Source organism: Eleginops maclovinus, chromosome 23, assembly GCF_036324505.1.
Source record: "Eleginops maclovinus isolate JMC-PN-2008 ecotype Puerto Natales chromosome 23, JC_Emac_rtc_rv5, whole genome shotgun sequence".
Lineage (NCBI taxonomy): Eukaryota > Metazoa > Chordata > Actinopteri > Perciformes > Eleginopidae > Eleginops > Eleginops maclovinus.
Window position 1 is genome coordinate 13,593,300 of NC_086371.1, and position 17,212 is coordinate 13,610,511.

Sequence of the window (17,212 nt, forward strand, 5' to 3'; positions counted from 1 at the left end):
CTCAAGTAACTATTCGCTTAGGAAATTAGAGAAAAGACTTACCACCCAACGCTGATGAATTATTTACCTGACTTGTAATCAATAACTTGTTTGCTTCTCATGAAACGTATTTTCAATCAGAAACTTTTTTGAGGTAATTTACAGTCTTGTCAGGAATAACCAGAACCAAAGGGATGAGTTAGGCAACCCAAATTGTTCACCTGAACTATAAGTTTTCTGAGCACAAGAGAACTCATAACCACATTTGTTATTGTAGCAGGTTGGAAATGCTATATGTTACGTTTTATTTAAACAGACAGCCCCCTATTTTTTTGTTAATAATTAATCTTTCCAACACAAACGTTAACAATGTATTGTAACGTCAGTATAGCGCTCTGGCACTGCTGTGGAGGCATTAGAACAGGGATTCCCAAAGTGTGGCAAAGGGGTGCGCGAGCTGCCACCAGGGGGTGCGCAAGATGAAGCATGTAATGGTGGTCTGGTATAAAAATATTACACAGTTTTGTTTTTTAAGTCAGATTTTTCCATAGGCTACAATAAAAAACAGGAACAATAAACTTTTCCTTTATAATCCCTTTTATTTTAAATAAAAAAACTATAATTTATTAGTTTTTGATAGAAACGTAGAAGAACACAGCCGCTGGAACGTCTCATGACAAAGTTATTTATATGGCGATAAAACAAAGCTTTGTCACGTTTTTTTTTGCGTTTTTTTTGCGTTTTTTTGGGGGGTGCGTCAACCCGGTTGGGACGTAGAAGGGGGTGCGCCGCAAAAAAAGTTTGGGAACCGCTGCTTTAGAAGCTCATGCGCATGTCAGAAATAAACGAACTCTGACCCGAGCAAGACGTTAACTTTGGTCCTCTCTCTATTTATCCACAGGTACTGATAAACTGACTTTTCTATATTTACCTTGCATCAATATATAATATAAATGCATTGCCAATAGTTGTGTAATGTTTAACATGATTTTTGACGGGTGTGTAAGTGTAGCAAGCGTCCTGCTGCTAATGGTTCCGGTTAGCATCGCCATGCTAAGTAGTGTTTTTCATAGGACGGTCTTGCACAGTAATTTGTGGGATGTGGGTGGCTGACATCTGGCACTCTGTGGCATCAGGGGACGTTTTCTGGGTGTTGTTGGGAGTGTAGGCCAGTCAGCAGTGAGTGGATGGTGGTGGGGAGGGTGCCATGGTTAAGCTAGTTTAACGGTTCAGGCTACTCTGTAACATGGCGTGGTCGCGCCATATTGTCATGTGCCACTGGTGTGTGTGTGTGTGTGTGTGTGTGTGTGTGTGTGTGTGTGTGTGTGTGTGTGTGTGTGTTGAATGAGTATTAGCAGGACTGTATGTATTAAAATAGGAGTAACTGTAGGTATGATGGTCACGTGAGTGTGTGTTTTGAGTTATATTATTTGGGTATTAACATTTCCAGTTAAGCCAATACTTGTTCATGTGGAATATATTTTAAATCATTTTGATTCATGTGACTGAACTGTATGCAATTCATGTCAGAAATAAACGTACTGTGACCTTAGTAAGACGTTTACTCTGGTCCTCTCTTTATTAATCCACAGACACTGTTTGTATGTTGGCTACACAGTGCTCCCTTGCCTGTGTAACCCTTGCTGCTGTTCCAGATTACCCCTAGGTCTGGTGCCGGTAACACTATAATACTTTTTTGTATTTGTTTCTCCCCTTTAGGTTATGCCTATACCTACAATTAAACTGTGTCTATACACTACATTTCTGACTATTTTATGTTTTTCTCCACAGACTTAGACAAATACTTCAAAGGAACCTACCTTCCCTTTGAAAAAAAAAGGACATTCTGTTTACATCCTTCAGGTCCATCCTGTCCACAAATTAATTCTATGGATAGAATTAGATGAGGAATTCAGACGGAGTGACGTATTCTGCTATCTGAACCCATTTGTCGATATAGTAGGGTAACTTAACATAGACTGCTTGTAGAATTCAACAAGAAAAAAGATAATGCAGACAATATGCACAACAAAGACAATGGTAGTGGCAGTACTTGTCAGATGTCATACTTTGCAAACAGGTCATTCAATGCAGGTGTTTCTGTTCCTGATAACAAGAGCATTGCAGAGTTAATCACAGACACTTTTATAAATGCCCCTATAGAGGAACAGTAGATCTATGGTGCTGTTCTAGATAACATTAACACCTTCATGTCAATGCTTCCCTAACTATTTAACAGTGTACTATTTTGATGTTGATACACAGTCAACAAAAAGAAAGAAGAGAAATCCAGTAGAAGGATAACTGGAATAAGGAAGTGTAACATAGGAAACGCTAACACACAATCTGTTCACATCACTCTCTGGGAAATTATGTTGGCTCTTGAGCAATACCACATCTATACATCTTTTTATATATCTAGTCTTCAGCAACACAATTGACTGCTTCCTGTAATGTGCCATTGAATCTAAGAACATTAAGATTTCAAAAACCCAGAAAAAAACTATTTATAAAACACCTGGAACTATTTTCTGAAAGGAACTGTGTAAGTATGTGTTTTGGAGTGATGAGGCATAATCCTTATACTGGTGCATCTTTTGCAGCGTACCTATCTGGAAAATGCTGTCCATGACTCTACTGCTAAATGCATAATAATGTAACCAAAATACAGGTCCTATGGTTTTAAATACAAATGATGTGAGAAAGTTGTGTTTATACAGAAGGTTTCCTGTAAGTAAGATTTCAAAATGTATGAAGAGGAAAGTTATTTTCAGATTTAAAACACAAGTGACATATGCCCCTATCCAATATTGTTATAAATATAAACCAGGGTGGACAAAGGTGATAACTAATAAAAACATATAAATAGTGAATCATCAATTTAGCCAAAAAAAATGTGTGTATCTTTTTTATTTGCTTATGTTATATCCTAATGGAGTCCTTTTTCTAAATTACATATTAAAAGATACACAGAAGTGGCACACACAATAGCCAAAACACCTAATTTAATAGCTATTCCAAAATAATATGTTGCTGATTTATTCATTTAGACAACTAAGTGCAGGTTTCATAAAACAAGTCAAATGTGAAGAGACAATATTAAAATTCTCTTTATAAAACTAAAAAAGGACTATAGGTTATCATGAGCATTAGTGTATTGTAGAGTGAATTAGATATGTATGAGACCATTGAGTTAAATGAAGAACTAAATGACTAAATAGAAAAAAAAGTGATGTTTTTAAAGGTAAAATTCAACACTTGCATTACACCTTTCTCTTTCCATTAGACTAACCTCTAGGGGAGAGTCAGGTTCATCCAGGATGCTCTTTTCACTCTGTATCCTCTGCATCGTCCCTGTAGAACTGGGGTCCATTATCAGCACATTCTGACTACCAGCTCTGCCGAGCTTACAGTCACTCTTTCTGGAGTCAGTCGTCCTGCACACCTCATAATTGTAGACGTGTTGCAGAGTCCCTGTCCCCAAAGTGTCTGAGTAACGTGGAGGATAATATGGAATCACAGGGAGATTGGAGTGATAGAGGGTGCGAGACTGTCTCCATCTGTAGATCTTCACTGATATAATAACCACTAAACACGTGATGAAGAGGAAGGACACTACAGCCAGAGCCAGCACCAAGTAAAAAGTCAGGTTGTCATTGTACTCCTTGTCCTGTGTGAAGTCAGTGAACTCCGACAGCACTTCTGGGAAGCTGTCCGCCACTGCCACGTTAACAATGACTGTAGCTGAACGAGAGGGCTGCCCGTTGTCCTCCACTATAACAGTCAGTCTTTGTTTCACAGCATCTTTATCAGTCACCTGGCGGATAGTCCTTATTTCTCCATTCTGTAAGCCCACTTCAAACAGCGCCCTGTCCGTGGCTTTCTGCAGTTTATAGGAGAGCCAGGCATTCTGTCCAGAGTCCACATCAACAGCCACCACTTTAGTGACCAGATAGCCCACATCTGCAGAACGAGGCACCATCTCAGCCACCAGAGAGCCACCAGTCTGGACTGGGTACAGGACTTGAGGAGGGTTGTCATTCTGGTCCTGGATCAGTATTTTCACACTCACATTGCTACTGAGTGGAGGAGACCCTCCATCCTGTGCTTTGACCCGGAAGTGGAAGTCTTTGATCTGCTCGTAGTCAAAAGAGCGCACTGCATGGATGACTCCACTATCAGCACTAACGGACACATATGAGGAGACTGCCACTCCGTTAACAGTGGAATCCTCCAGGATGTAAGAAACACGGGCATTCTGGTTCCAGTCAACATCTCTGGCTCTCACTGTGAATATAGAGAGGCCTGGTGTGTTGTTTTCTACAATGTAGGCCTCATATGAGCTGCTCTCAAAGACAGGCGCATTATCATTCACATCAGAGATCTGTAAGGTGAGAGTGACGCTGCTGGAGAGGGGGGGCACTCCCTCATCAGAGCAGGTCACTGTTATATTATACTCAGAGGCTTTCTCTCTGTCCAGTTCACTGTCTGTCACAATGCTATAGAAACCACTTAAGGAAGTTGGTATAGTAAACGGTATGTTGCCATCAATTCTGCAGTTCACTTGACCATTGTTATTTGAATCTGGGTCAATAACACTGAACATAACTATAACTGTGTTTTGGGGAGAGTCTTCTGGAATTGAAACAGATTTAGAAAGTATACTGATAACAGGCTTATTGTCGTTAATATCAATTACATCAACAATAATCTTACTGGAATCAGAAAGTCCCCCACTGTCTTGAGCTTCAATATCTATTCGGTAATACTTGGCTTTTTCAAAATCAATTTCACCAACTAATATTACTTCACCCTTTTCATTTATTGTAAATATATCAGACACACTGTCAATAGTGGTCGACACAGAATAAGAAACTTCCCCGTGTATTCCTTTGTCTGCATCAGAAGCACTCACTTTTGTCAATGTGGTTCCTCTCTGAGAATTTTCGGCTATGGCTGCCTTGTAAACTGAATGCATGAAAACAGGAGCATTGTCGTTTACATCGAGCACATTCACATAGATCTTAACTGTACCAGACATCTGAGGGTCTCCTCCATCTACAGCTGTTAACAACAAATATATTTGTTCGTCTTTCTCTCGATCTAATGGCTTGTGCAACACCATTTCTACCTTTTTAATTCCATCTCCATGATTTTGTATGCTTAGTAAAAAATTGTCAGTCGGTTTTAAGCTGTAATTTTTCAGTCCGTTGACCCCAATGTCTGCATCAATCGCTCTTTCTAACACAAACTTAGATCCTGTAACTGCGGACTCGCTAATTTCAAAACGTTTCTCATCATTCTTAAAAGTGGGAATGTTGTCATTTATGTCAGTTACCTCTATTGTTATTCGAAAAAGCTCCATTGGATTTTCTAAAATAATCTGCAAATGTAAAGCACAAGGCGTCGTCTGTCTGCAGAGCGCCTCTCTGTCGATTCTCTCTTTCACAAGGAGGAGTCCCCTGTCTCTACTCAGCTCGATGTATTCTGCATTTTCGCCCGTAAATATACGGGCTTTACCTGACTTTAGTCTTCTCAAATCCAGACCCAAGTCCTGTGCTATGTTGCCCACTACTGAACCCTTTGCCATTTCCTCCGGGATAGAGTAGCTGACTTGCCCGACGACTGAACCGAGAGAGAGGACCGAGATGAAAAACAGTACTTGCCTTCTCATTGTTCTAGTTAACGATTGCGTCAAAAAGGCTGTTGGACTTGGTTTCTTAATACAAATATATCCGTGAGAAAATTATTTAAAAAAGCAAAGTCGAATTTATCCACAAATGTTAAAGGAGGATCACTCAAATCAGTATGTCCATCGGAGTAATAATCTGTCCGTGAACGGTGCTTTCTCCCTTTTTTTGTCCTCTGAAATATAGACATGAAATGGGAGGATCTGCTTAGCAATTCTACCCACAGCTGCAACATATGGACCAACAGCGGCCCATGGAGTTCACAAAGTGAAATTGCAGATTGCTAAATCAGTGGAAGTAGTTCAGCAATATGCATTTCCCACATTACTGGTATAATGAAAATAACATCAAATTAATTATGAATAAGGTAAAAACCTCTATCCCATATAAATTAAACTAAAACTAAAAACAACAACAACAACTACGTCAAACAAGCTCAGACAGCGCATACTACAACTGTATGAAACATGAGGAGACAAAGAGTGCGACCAATCTGGATGTATAGCACAGCCTCTGTCCGAGGTACTGAGCGATGTTCTAAGGGATGATGAGACATATTTAAACATGCAGCTCAGATATAACTAAAGGGAATACATCTCAGATGATCCTCTAACCTTGGTATGCCATTTCTACTGACTGAACCCATGCTTAACATTGAAAATGTAAAAACAATGTGGGTAGAAAGAATGTTAAAGCAGTCTAACCTCAATAGGAGAGTGAGGTTCATCCAGGATGCTCTTTTCACTCTGTATCCGCTGCATCGTTCCTGTAGAACTGGGGTCCATTATCAGCACGTTCTGACTACTGGCTCTGCCGAGCTTACAGTCACTCTTTCTGGAGTCAGTCGTCCTGCACACCTCGTAATTGTACACGTGTTGGAGAGTCCCTGTCCCCAAAGTGTCTGAGTAACGTGGAGGATAATAAGGAATCACAGGGAGATTGGAGTGATAGAGGGTGCGAGACTGTCTCCACCTGTAGATCTTCACTGATATAATAACCACTAAACACGTGATGAAGAGGAAGGACACTACAGCCAGAGCCAGCACCAAGTAAAAAGTCAGGTTGTCATTGTATTCCTTGTCCTGTGTAAAGTCAGTGAACTCAGACAGCACTTCGGGAAGCTGTCGGCCACCGCCACGTTAACAATGACTGTAGCTGAACGAGAGGGCTGCCCGTTGTCCTCCACTATAACAGTCAGTCTTTGTTTCACAGCATCTTTATCAGTCACCTGGCGGAAAGTCCTTATTTCTCCATTCTGTAAGCCCACTTCAAACAGCGCCCTGTCTGTGACTTTCTGGAGTTTATAGGAGAGCCAGGCATTCTGTCCAGAGTCCACATCAACAGCCACCACTTTAGTGACTAGATAGCCTATATCTGCAGAACGAGGAACCATCTCAGCCACCAGAGAGCCACCAGTCTGGACTGGGTACAGGACCTGAGGAGGGTTGTCATTCTGGTCCTGGATCAGTATTTTCACACTCACATTGCTACTGAGTGGAGGAGAGCCTCCATCCTGCGCTTTGACCCGGATTTGGAAGTGTTTGATCTGCTCGTAGTCAAAAGAGCGCACTGCATGGATGACTCCACTATCAGCACTAACGGACACATATGAGGAGACTGGCACTCCGTTAACAGAGGAGTCTTCAAGGATGTAAGAAACACGGGCATTCTGGTTCCAGTCAGCGTCTCTGGCTCTCACTGTGAATATAGAGACGCCTGGTGTGTTGTTTTCTACAATGTAGGCCTCATATGAGCTGCTCTCAAAGACAGGCGCGTTATCATTCACATCAGAGATCTGTAAGGTGAGAGTGACGCTGCTGGAGAGGGAGGGCACTCCCTCATCAGAGCAGGTCACTGTTATATTATACTGAGAAGCTGTCTCTCTGTCTAAATCACTATCTGTCACCAATCTATAAAAATCATTGGTGGATGTTTTTAAAATGAATGGTATATTTTCATTTACAAAACACTGCACTTTTCCATTTTCTCCAGTGTCCTTGTCCTCAATATTTATCATTGTAACGACTGTATCGAGTTTGGCATCTTCCGATATCTCATTCGACTTAGACATTATGTTAATTTCCGGTTTATTGTCATTTACATCTTGCACATCAACAACTAATTTACAAGAATCCGTGAGTCCTCCCTCGTCACTAGCACGTACATTTATTTGAAAATGAGGCGACTCTTCAAAATCAATATCCCCAACTAAAGTAACATCTCCATTTTCCTTGTTTATGTTAAACATTTTTCTAACGTCTAATGTATTTGTAATTGAATATAATATTTTACCATTAGGACCCTGATCTGCATCTGAAGCTGTGACAGTGGCAACAACTGTGCCTTTGGGTAAGTTTTCAGTAACTGCAGCCCTGTATGTGGGCTGTGTAAAAACGGGCGCATTATCATTAGCGTCTAAAACTGTAATAACAATCAGCATTGTTCCTGACATCTGCGGCTCTCCTCCATCTACAGCCGTTAACACGAGAGATATCTGCTCTTGCTTCTCTCTGTCTAAAGGCTTCTGTAGCACCATCTCTACGTTTTTATTCCCATCTGCGTTATTGTGGAGTTTCAAAGCAAAATTATCAGTAGGTTTTAATTCGTATCTTTGAAGATCATTAAGTCCAACATCAAGATCAACAGCTCTTTCCAGCACAAATTTTGCACCGGAGATTGCTGACTCGCTAATTTTGAATTTGATTACCCTTTCTTCAAAGGTCGGTGCATTATCATTAATATCTGTAATCTGGACAGTTACACTGTAAAACTCCATAGGATTCTCCAAAATAATCTGAAAATGTAAAGCACAAGGTGCCGTCTGTCTGCAGAGAGCCTCTCTGTCGATTCTCTGTTTGACGAGGAGGACTCCTCTTTCTCTGTTCAGCTCGATGTATTCGTCGCTGTCTCGAGTATAAATTCGAGCTTTACCAGAAGTCAAACGTTTATTTTCCAAACCTAAATCCTGTGCTATGTTGCCTACTACAGAGCCTTTTGCCATTTCCTCCGGGATCGTGTAGGTGACCTGCCCAATAACCGAGCCGAGGGAAAGAAGACAGATGAACAACCGCGCTTGTGCTTTCATTGTTCAATCCTTGTATTTCTTTAACAAAAAATCCACAGTCCGGTTAAATATCCAACAAATAATAATCCAATGTCAAACGACAATTTCACAGCAATATAATCCACACAATAAATAGAAAATGTTCAAAGATCCGTGAGTTTTTAGATGATATCCCGAGTCCGTTGTTTTGCCGTCGTGTTCTCATTTCTTTATGATGATGTTACATGGGAGGTGCTGCTATACAGCCCTACTGTCAGCCGTGCACACTCTGGTCAACAGCGGCCCTAAGAGTCCATGATACAAAACTGCAGGAAACTCACATAAACCAATCCGTGCTGCAGAGTTATTGAAAATGTTTGATTTGAAATAAAGTAACAATAGCAACATAGGTGGCCACATACAAACTGTTTCTAGTCATGATTTCTCAGTTTTATTTAATTCTTTATCAAAATGTTCAAGAAAACATAAACTACAGCTGAAACAAATTATAAAAGTAAGACATTTATGAATTGATTCAAATTACTACCAACATATTCAAATAATGTAAAATAAATGAATGGAGGGGGAAAAGCTGAGTCCAGAAAAGTTGCTGTCCAAGGTAGTGCAATTATGAAAGTATAAAAACAGCCAACATTGCTGCAACCACAAATCCTTTCATAAAGATACAAGTAATGCAAGTACAATTACAATGTGAGACTAATGAAGTCCCTGTTCTTTCTTTAAAAAATATAGTATATATATTGATGTTCATTATGAAACCATGTGTACAAAAAGCCATCGATAAAAACGTGTTCTATCACCTATTATGAACGAAAATTAATATAAATATCTTAAATTAAAAACAGCAGGTCAAGCAAATACTGAGACCAACACTTCTCCAAAGCTATACTACTGACTCCAATATAAATCCAGATAAAAACATACCCTATTATCAATATTTAAATAAATGTTATACAATAGAACTACATGGTGAAATAGAGAGAAACTTTGATATGTACGTTAAGTGTTTAAAACTACAAAAAGCCATATTTTGCTCCTAAAAGCTATACAATCTGTGCTATTACCAAGGTCTGAATACAAAAAAGGATAAAGCAATTAAAGCTATTAGGGAGTTTTCCGTTCACGTAACACACATGTGAGCCAAGTCATAATATGGTGCATGTTGAAAAAAGTAACAGCCCACCACTGATTGAGTGTTAAGGTAATAGGATGCTGTCCATGGTTCTGAAAACGCAGACATAGCGTGCATCTGTTCCCAAATAATGGAACTAAGAACTGAAAGACAAAAACAGACCCCGGTAGATGAGCTCAATTATTTAACTAACCTCTAGAGGAGAGTCAGGTTCATCCAGGATGCTCTTTTCACTCTGTATCCGCTGCATCGTCCCTGTAGAACTGGGGTCCATTATCAGCACGTTCTGACTACCGGCTCTGCCGAGCTTACAGTCACTCATTCTAGAGTCAGTCGTCCTGCACACCTCGTAATTGTACACGTGTTGGAGAGTCCCTGTCCCCAAAGTGTCTGAGTAACGTGGAGGATAATATGGAATCACAGGGAGATTGGAGTGATACAGGATGCGAGACTGTCTCCACCTGTAGATCTTCACTGATATAATAACCACTAAACATGTGATGAAGAGGAAGGACACTACAGCCAGAGCCAGCACTAAGTAAAAAGTCAGGTTCTCATTGTATTCCTTATCCTGTGTAAAGTCAGTGAACTCAGACAGCACTTCCGGGAAGCTGTCGGCCACTGCCACGTTAACAGTGACTGTAGCTGAACGAGAGGGCTGCCCGTTGTCCTCCACTATAACAGTCAGTCTTTGTTTCACAGCATCTTTATCAGTCACCTGGCGGATAGTCCTTATTTCTCCATTCTGTAAGCCCACTTCAAACAGCGGCCTGTCTGTGGCTTTCTGCAGTTTATAGGAGAGCCAGGCATTCTGTCCAGAGTCCACATCAACAGCCACCACTTTAGTGACCAGATAGCCCACATCTGCTGAACGAGGCACCATCTCAGCCACCAGAGAGCCACCAGTCTGGACTGGGTACAGGACCTGAGGAGGATTGTCGTTCTGGTCCTGGATCAGTATTTTCACAGTGACATTGTTACTGAGTGGAGGAGAGCCTCCGTCTTGCGCTTTGACCCGGAAGTGGAAGTCTTTGATCTGCTCGTAGTCAAAAGAGCGCACTGCATGGATGACTCCACTATCAGCACTAATGGACACATATGAGGAGACTGGCACTCCGTTAACAGTGGAATACTCCAGGATGTAAGAAACACGGGCATTCTGGTTCCAGTCAGCGTCTCTGGCTCTCACTGTGAATATAGAGACGCCTGGTGTGTTGTTTTCTACAATGTAGGCCTCATATGAGCTGCTCTCAAAGACAGGAGCGTTATCATTTACATCAGAGATCTGTAAGGTGAGAGTGACGCTGCTGGAGAGGGAGGGCACTCCCTCATCAGAGCATGTCACTGTTATATTATACTGAGAAGCTGTCTCCCTATCCAGATCACTATCTGTCACTAAACTATGGAAATTATTTGTAGATCTTTTTAGAGCGAAAGGTATATTTTCGTTGATTAAGCATTTCACGTTACCGTTTTCTCCAGAGTCCAAGTCCTCAATATTTATCATTGTAACGACTGTATTGAGTTCGGCATCCTCAGATATCACATTTGACTTTGACATTATGTTAATTTCCGGCTCGTTGTCATTCATGTCTTGCACATCAACAAATAATTTGCACGAATCTGTGAGTCCTCCTTCATCACTAGCGAGTACATTTATTTGAAAGTGCCTTGATTCTTCAAAGTCAATATTTCCAATTAATAAAACTTCACCGTTTTGCTCATTTACCTCAAATATTTTCCTGACATCATCTAAAGTATTTGTGATTGAATAAGTAATTTTACCATAAGAACCGTCATCTGCATCTGAAGCTGTGACAGTGGTAACAACTGTGCCTTTAGGTGAGTTTTCTGTAACGGCCGCCTTGTATGTGGGCTGTGCAAAAACGGGCGCATTATCATTAGCGTCTAAAACTGTAATAACAATCAGCATTGTTCCTGACATCTGCGGCTCTCCTCCATCCACAGCCGTTAACACGACAGATATCTGCTCCTGCTTCTCTCTGTCTAAAGGCTTCTGTAGCACCATCTCAACGTTTTTATTCCCATCTGCGTTACTGTGGATTTTCAAAGCAAAATTATCAGTAGGTTTTAATTCGTATCTTTGAACACCATTATTTCCAACATCAAAATCAACAGCTCTTTCCAGCACAAATTTTGCTCCGGTGATTGCTGACTCGCTAATTTTGAATTTCTTTTCGCTTTTTTCAAAGGTTGGTGTATTATCATTAATATCTGTAATCTGGACAGTTACACTGTAAAACTCCATAGGATTCTCCAAAATAATCTGAAAATGTAACGCACAAGGCGTCGTCTGTCTGCAGAGAGCCTCTCTGTCGATTCTCTGTTTGACGAGGAGGAAACCTCTCTCTCTGTTCAGCTCGATGTATTCATCGCTGTCTCGAGTATAAATTCGAGCTTTACCAGAAGTCAAACGTTTATTTTCCAAACCTAAATCCTGTGCTATGTTGCCTACTACAGAGCCTTTTGCCATTTCCTCCGGGATCGTGTAGGTGACCTGCCCAATAACCGAGCCGAGGGAAAGGAGACAGATGAACAACCGCGCTTGTGCTTTCATTGTTCAATCCTTGTATTTCTTTAACAAAAAATCCACAGTCCGGTTAAATATCCAACAAATAATAATCCAATGTCAAACGACAATTTCACAGCAATATAATCCACACAATAAATAGAAAATGTTCAAAGATCGTCGTGAGTTTTTAGATGATATCCCGAGTCCGTTGTTTTGCCGTCGTGTTCTCATTTCTTATGATGATGTTACATGGGAGGTGCTGCTATACAGCCCTACTGTCAGCCGTGCACACTCTGGTCAACAGCGGCCCTAAGAGTCCATGATACAAAACTGCAGGAAACTCACATAAACCAATCCGTGCTGCAGAGTTATTGAAAATGTTTGATTTGAAATAAAGTAACAATAGCACCATAGGTGGCCACATACAAACTGTTTCTAGTCATGATTTCTCAGTTTTATTTAATTCTTTATCAAAATGTTCAAGAAAACATAAACTACAGCTGAAACAAATTATAAAAGTAAGACATTTATGAATTGATTCAAATTACTACCAACATATTCAAATAATGTAAAATAAATGAATGGAGGGGGAAAAGCTGAGTCCAGAAAAGTTGCTGTCCAAGGTAGTGCAATTATTAAAGTATAAAAACAGCCAACATTGCTGCAACCACGAATCCTTTCATAAAGATACAAGTAATGCAAGTGCAATTACAATGTGAGACTAATGAAGTCCCTGTTCTTTCTTTAAAAAATATAGTATATATATTGATGTTCATTATGAAACCATGTGTACAAAAAGCCATCGATAAAAACGTGTTCTATCACCTATTATGAACGAAAATTAATATAAATATCTTAAATTAAAAACAGCAGGTCAAGCAAATACTGAGACCAACACTTCTCCAAAGCTATACTACTGACTCCAATATAAATCCAGATAAAATTATACCCTATTATCAATATTTAAATAAATGTTATACAATAGAACTACATAGTGAAATAGAGAGAAACTTTGATATGTACGTTAAGTGTTTAAAACTACAAAAAGCCATATTTTGCTCCTAAAAGCTATACAATCTGTGCTATTACCAAGGTCTGAATACAAAAAAGGATAAAGCAATTAAAGCTATTAGGGAGTTTTCCGTTCACGTAACACACATGTGAGCCAAGTCATAATATGGTGCATGTCGAAAAAAGTAACAGCCCACCACTGATTGAGTGTTAAGGTAATAGGATGCTGTCCATGGTTCTGAAAACGCAGACATAGCGTGCATCTGTTCCCAAATAATGGAACTAAGAACTGAAAGACAAAAACAGACCCCGGTAGATGAGCTCAATTATTTAACTAACCTCTAGAGGAGAGTCAGGTTCATCCAGGATGCTCTTTTCACTCTGTATCCGCTGCATCGTCCCTGTAGAACTGGGGTCCATTATCAGCACGTTCTGACTACCGGCTCTGCCGAGCTTACAGTCACTCTTTCTGGAGTCAGTCGTCCTGCACACCTCGTAATTGTACACGTGTTGGAGAGTCCCTGTCCCCAAAGTGTCTGAGTAACGTGGAGGATAATATGGAATCACAGGGAGATTGGAGTGATAGAGGGTGCGAGACTGTCTCCACCTGTAGATCTTCACTGATATAATAACCACTAAACACGTGATGAAGAGGAAGGACACTACAGCCAGAGCCAGCACTAAGTATAAAGTCAGGTTGTCATTGTACTCCTTGTCCTGTGTAAAGTCAGTGAACTCAGACAGCACTTCCGGGAAGCTGTCGGCCACTGCCACGTTAACAGTGACTGTAGCTGAACGAGAGGGCTGCCCGTTGTCCTCCACTATAACAGTCAGTCTTTGTTTCACAGCATCTTTATCAGTCACCTGGCGGATAGTCCTTATTTCTCCATTCTGTAAGCCCACTTCAAACAGCGCCCTGTCTGTGGCTTTCTGCAGTTTATAGGAGAGCCAGGCATTCTGTCCAGAGTCCACATCAACAGCCACCACTTTAGTGACCATATAGCCCACATCTGCAGAACGAGGAACCATCTCAGCCACCAGAGAGCCACCAGTCTGGACTGGGTACAGGACCTGAGGAGGATTGTCGTTCTGGTCCTGGATCAATATTTTCACAGTCACATTGCTACTGAGTGGAGGAGAGCCTCCGTCCTGCGCTTTGAGCAAGAAGTGGAAGTCTTTGATCTGCTCGTAGTCAAAAGAGCGCACTGCATGGATGACTCCACTATCAGCACTAATGGACACATATGAGGAGACTGGCACTCCGTTAACAGTGGAATCCTCCAGGCTGTAAGAAACACGGGCATTCTGGTTCCAGTCAGCATCTCTGGCTCTCACTGAGAATATAGAGAGGCCTGGTGTGTTGTTTTCTAAAATGTAGGCCTCATATGAGCTGCTCTCAAAGACAGGCGCATTATCATTCACATCAGAGATCTGTAAGGTGAGAGTGACGCTGCTGGAGAGGGAGGGCACTCCCTCATCAGAGCACGTCACTGTTATATTATACTGAGAAGCTGTCTCTCTGTCCAGATCACTATCTGTCACTAAACTATAGAAATTGTTGGTTGATGTTTTTAAAGTGAATGGCACATTTTCGCGGATTAAGCATCCGACGTTTCCGTTATCTCCTGAGTCTAAGTCCTCAATATTTATCATTGTAACGACTGTATTGAGTACGGCATCCTCTGATATCACATTTGACTTAGACATTATGTTAATTTCAGGCTTGTTGTCATTTACATCTTGCACATCGACAACTAATTTACAAGAATCAGTGAGTCCTCCATCGTCACTGGCAAGTAAATTAATTTGAAAATGTCTTGACTTTTCAAAGTCAATATTTCCAATCAATGAAACTTCCCCGTTTTCTTTATTCACCTCAAATGCTTTCCTGACATTTTCTATCATATTTGTGATTGAATATGTTATCTTACCGTTTGAGCCCTGATCTGCATCTGAAGCTGTAACAGTGGTAACAACTGTGCCTTTAGGTGAGTTTTCAGTAACTGCAGCCCTGTATGTGGGCTGTGTAAAAACGGGCGCATTATCATTTGCGTCTAAAACTGTAATAACAATTAGCATTGTTCCTGACATCTGCGGCTCTCCTCCATCTACAGCCGTTAACACGAGAGATATCTGCTCTTGTTTCTCCCTGTCTAAAGGCTTCTGTAGCACCATCTCAACATTTTTATTCCCATCTGCGTTACTGTGGATTTTCAGAGCAAAATTATCAGTTGGTTTTAATTCGTATCTTTGAACACCGTTATTTCCAACATCAAGATCAATAGCTCTTTCAAGCACGAATTTTGCCCCGATCACCGCGGACTCGCTTATTTTAAATTTCATTTCGTTTTTTTCAAAGGTTGGTGCATTATCATTTATATCTGTCACCTGGACGTTAACACTGTAAAACTCCATAGGATTTTCCAAAATAACCTGAAAATGTAAAGCACAAAGTGCCGTTTCTGTACACAGCACCTCTCGGTCGACTCTCTGTTTCACGAGGAGGACTCCTGTTTCTCTATTTAGCTCGATGTACTCTTCGCTATTCCTCGTATAGATCTTAGCCTTGCCTGATATCAAACGTTTTATATCTAAACCCAAATCTTGTGCTATATTGCCCACTAAAGAGCCTTTCGTCATCTCCTCCGGAATAGAGTAGCTGACCTGCCCGAACACTGATTCGAGGGAAAGGAGCGAGATAAACAGCAGTACTCGCCGCGTCATTGTTCTATCCGTTTTTTTTTCCACCGACAGACTCCACAGTACTTATATCCATACAAAAAAGGGACCCTCAGATTCCAATGTCAAATCTCAAAAGAAAAGCAGCATATCCCAATGAGTAAAAGCAAAAGGCTTGCAGATAAAAATATGTCCCTTTATAGTTCCACAAATATGTCCCAACCGTAATCTTTCGTGTTTGTCCGTCGTGATCTCTTTGTACTGTGACGCTGTTACATGGGAGGTGCTGATACAACATGCTCTAACCACCAACACTCTGGTCAACAGCGGCCCTAAGAGTCCATAATAGAAAACTGCAGAAAACCGAATACAATTCAGCTCAGGAGAACACTGCAATCAATCTGGATATCTAACTGCAATGGTTATACTTTTGTTATATCTTTTATTTAACCAACGGCAACAGAAATATATAATCAAAATGCATCACCTATGGTAGATCAATAACATATTTGAATATGAGGATGCAAAAGAAAGGACATCGTCATGAAAAGTCTTTCAGATGTTTCAGAGATTGGGGTAAATATAAAATCCAAATGAAAGTTCAAAATGGAAAATACAACATTTCTCTAAATAATGACAACTGAAAAATTACAAGAAGAAAAAGAGACCAGCATTAAACATGTGGAACCAGCCACTGACAGAGGATTAACTTGCGTCTATACTTTTTATGTCGCTGTTCACAGTGCTGAAACAAACCACCTTCAAACATAGAAACGGCCAAGGCCTGAACAAGCTGTTTTCAAATATGTGATTCTATCAATTCAAATCTTCATGGCAATAACTCTTCTTGAATGTTTATTTCTACTGCTACAGCTACAAATAATACTTCAACAGGGCTACTAATTGTACTGCTGATTATGGATATTACTGCGATTATAAAAACAAATATAACCACAGCATACAAGATCGTGTGCTTACAGGATATTTGTTGAAGATGTAATGTATTAGAAATGCTTTTTGGAAAATAATCATGTGAAACACAAATAGTAAATAAAGTACCAAGTTTACATTGTTCGATAGGCTATAGCATGAGTGTCTTTCACTGAGGGCCACATGTCAAATAA

General features: G+C 40.5%; 3 protein-coding genes and 1 pseudogene across 14 annotated transcripts in view; all 4 read right to left on the reverse strand.

The window, feature by feature from the left end:
- LOC134859890 (protocadherin gamma-C5-like) overlaps positions 1–17,212 on the reverse strand; it is a 196,874-nt gene that overhangs the window by 81,836 nt on the left and 97,826 nt on the right. For 2 of the 12 annotated variants that reach the window (XM_063876676.1, XM_063876674.1), the window contains exon 1: positions 3,272–5,799. The exons of the other annotated variants lie outside the window; for them this stretch is intronic. In XM_063876676.1, coding sequence (XP_063732746.1) covers positions 3,272–5,653 — 2,382 coding nt within the window. In that variant the 5' untranslated portion in view covers positions 5,654–5,799. Of the gene's footprint in view, positions 1–3,271; positions 5,800–17,212 lie in introns of those variants that run through there. 12 annotated transcript variants of the gene reach the window in all.
- LOC134859899 (protocadherin gamma-A2-like) lies at positions 6,359–9,846 on the reverse strand (annotated as a pseudogene).
- Positions 10,050–12,578, reverse strand: LOC134859902 (protocadherin gamma-A2-like). Its single transcript, XM_063876682.1, has one exon. It carries the CDS (start codon positions 12,441–12,443, stop codon positions 10,050–10,052), a length of 2,394 nt encoding a protein of 797 aa, XP_063732752.1. The 5' UTR covers positions 12,444–12,578.
- LOC134859901 (protocadherin gamma-A2-like) lies at positions 13,195–16,317 on the reverse strand. Its single transcript, XM_063876681.1, has one exon. The coding sequence runs from the start codon at positions 16,131–16,133 to the stop codon at positions 13,740–13,742; it is 2,394 nt and encodes a 797-aa protein (XP_063732751.1). The 5' UTR covers positions 16,134–16,317; the 3' UTR covers positions 13,195–13,739.

Excerpts from the sequence above, each read along its gene's own strand:
- LOC134859902 (XM_063876682.1), bottom strand. The coding sequence starts at position 12,443 with ATGAAAGCACAAGCGCGGTTGTTCATCTGTCTCCTTTCCCTCGGCTCG.
- LOC134859901 (XM_063876681.1), bottom strand. The coding sequence starts at position 16,133 with ATGACGCGGCGAGTACTGCTGTTTATCTCGCTCCTTTCCCTCGAATCA.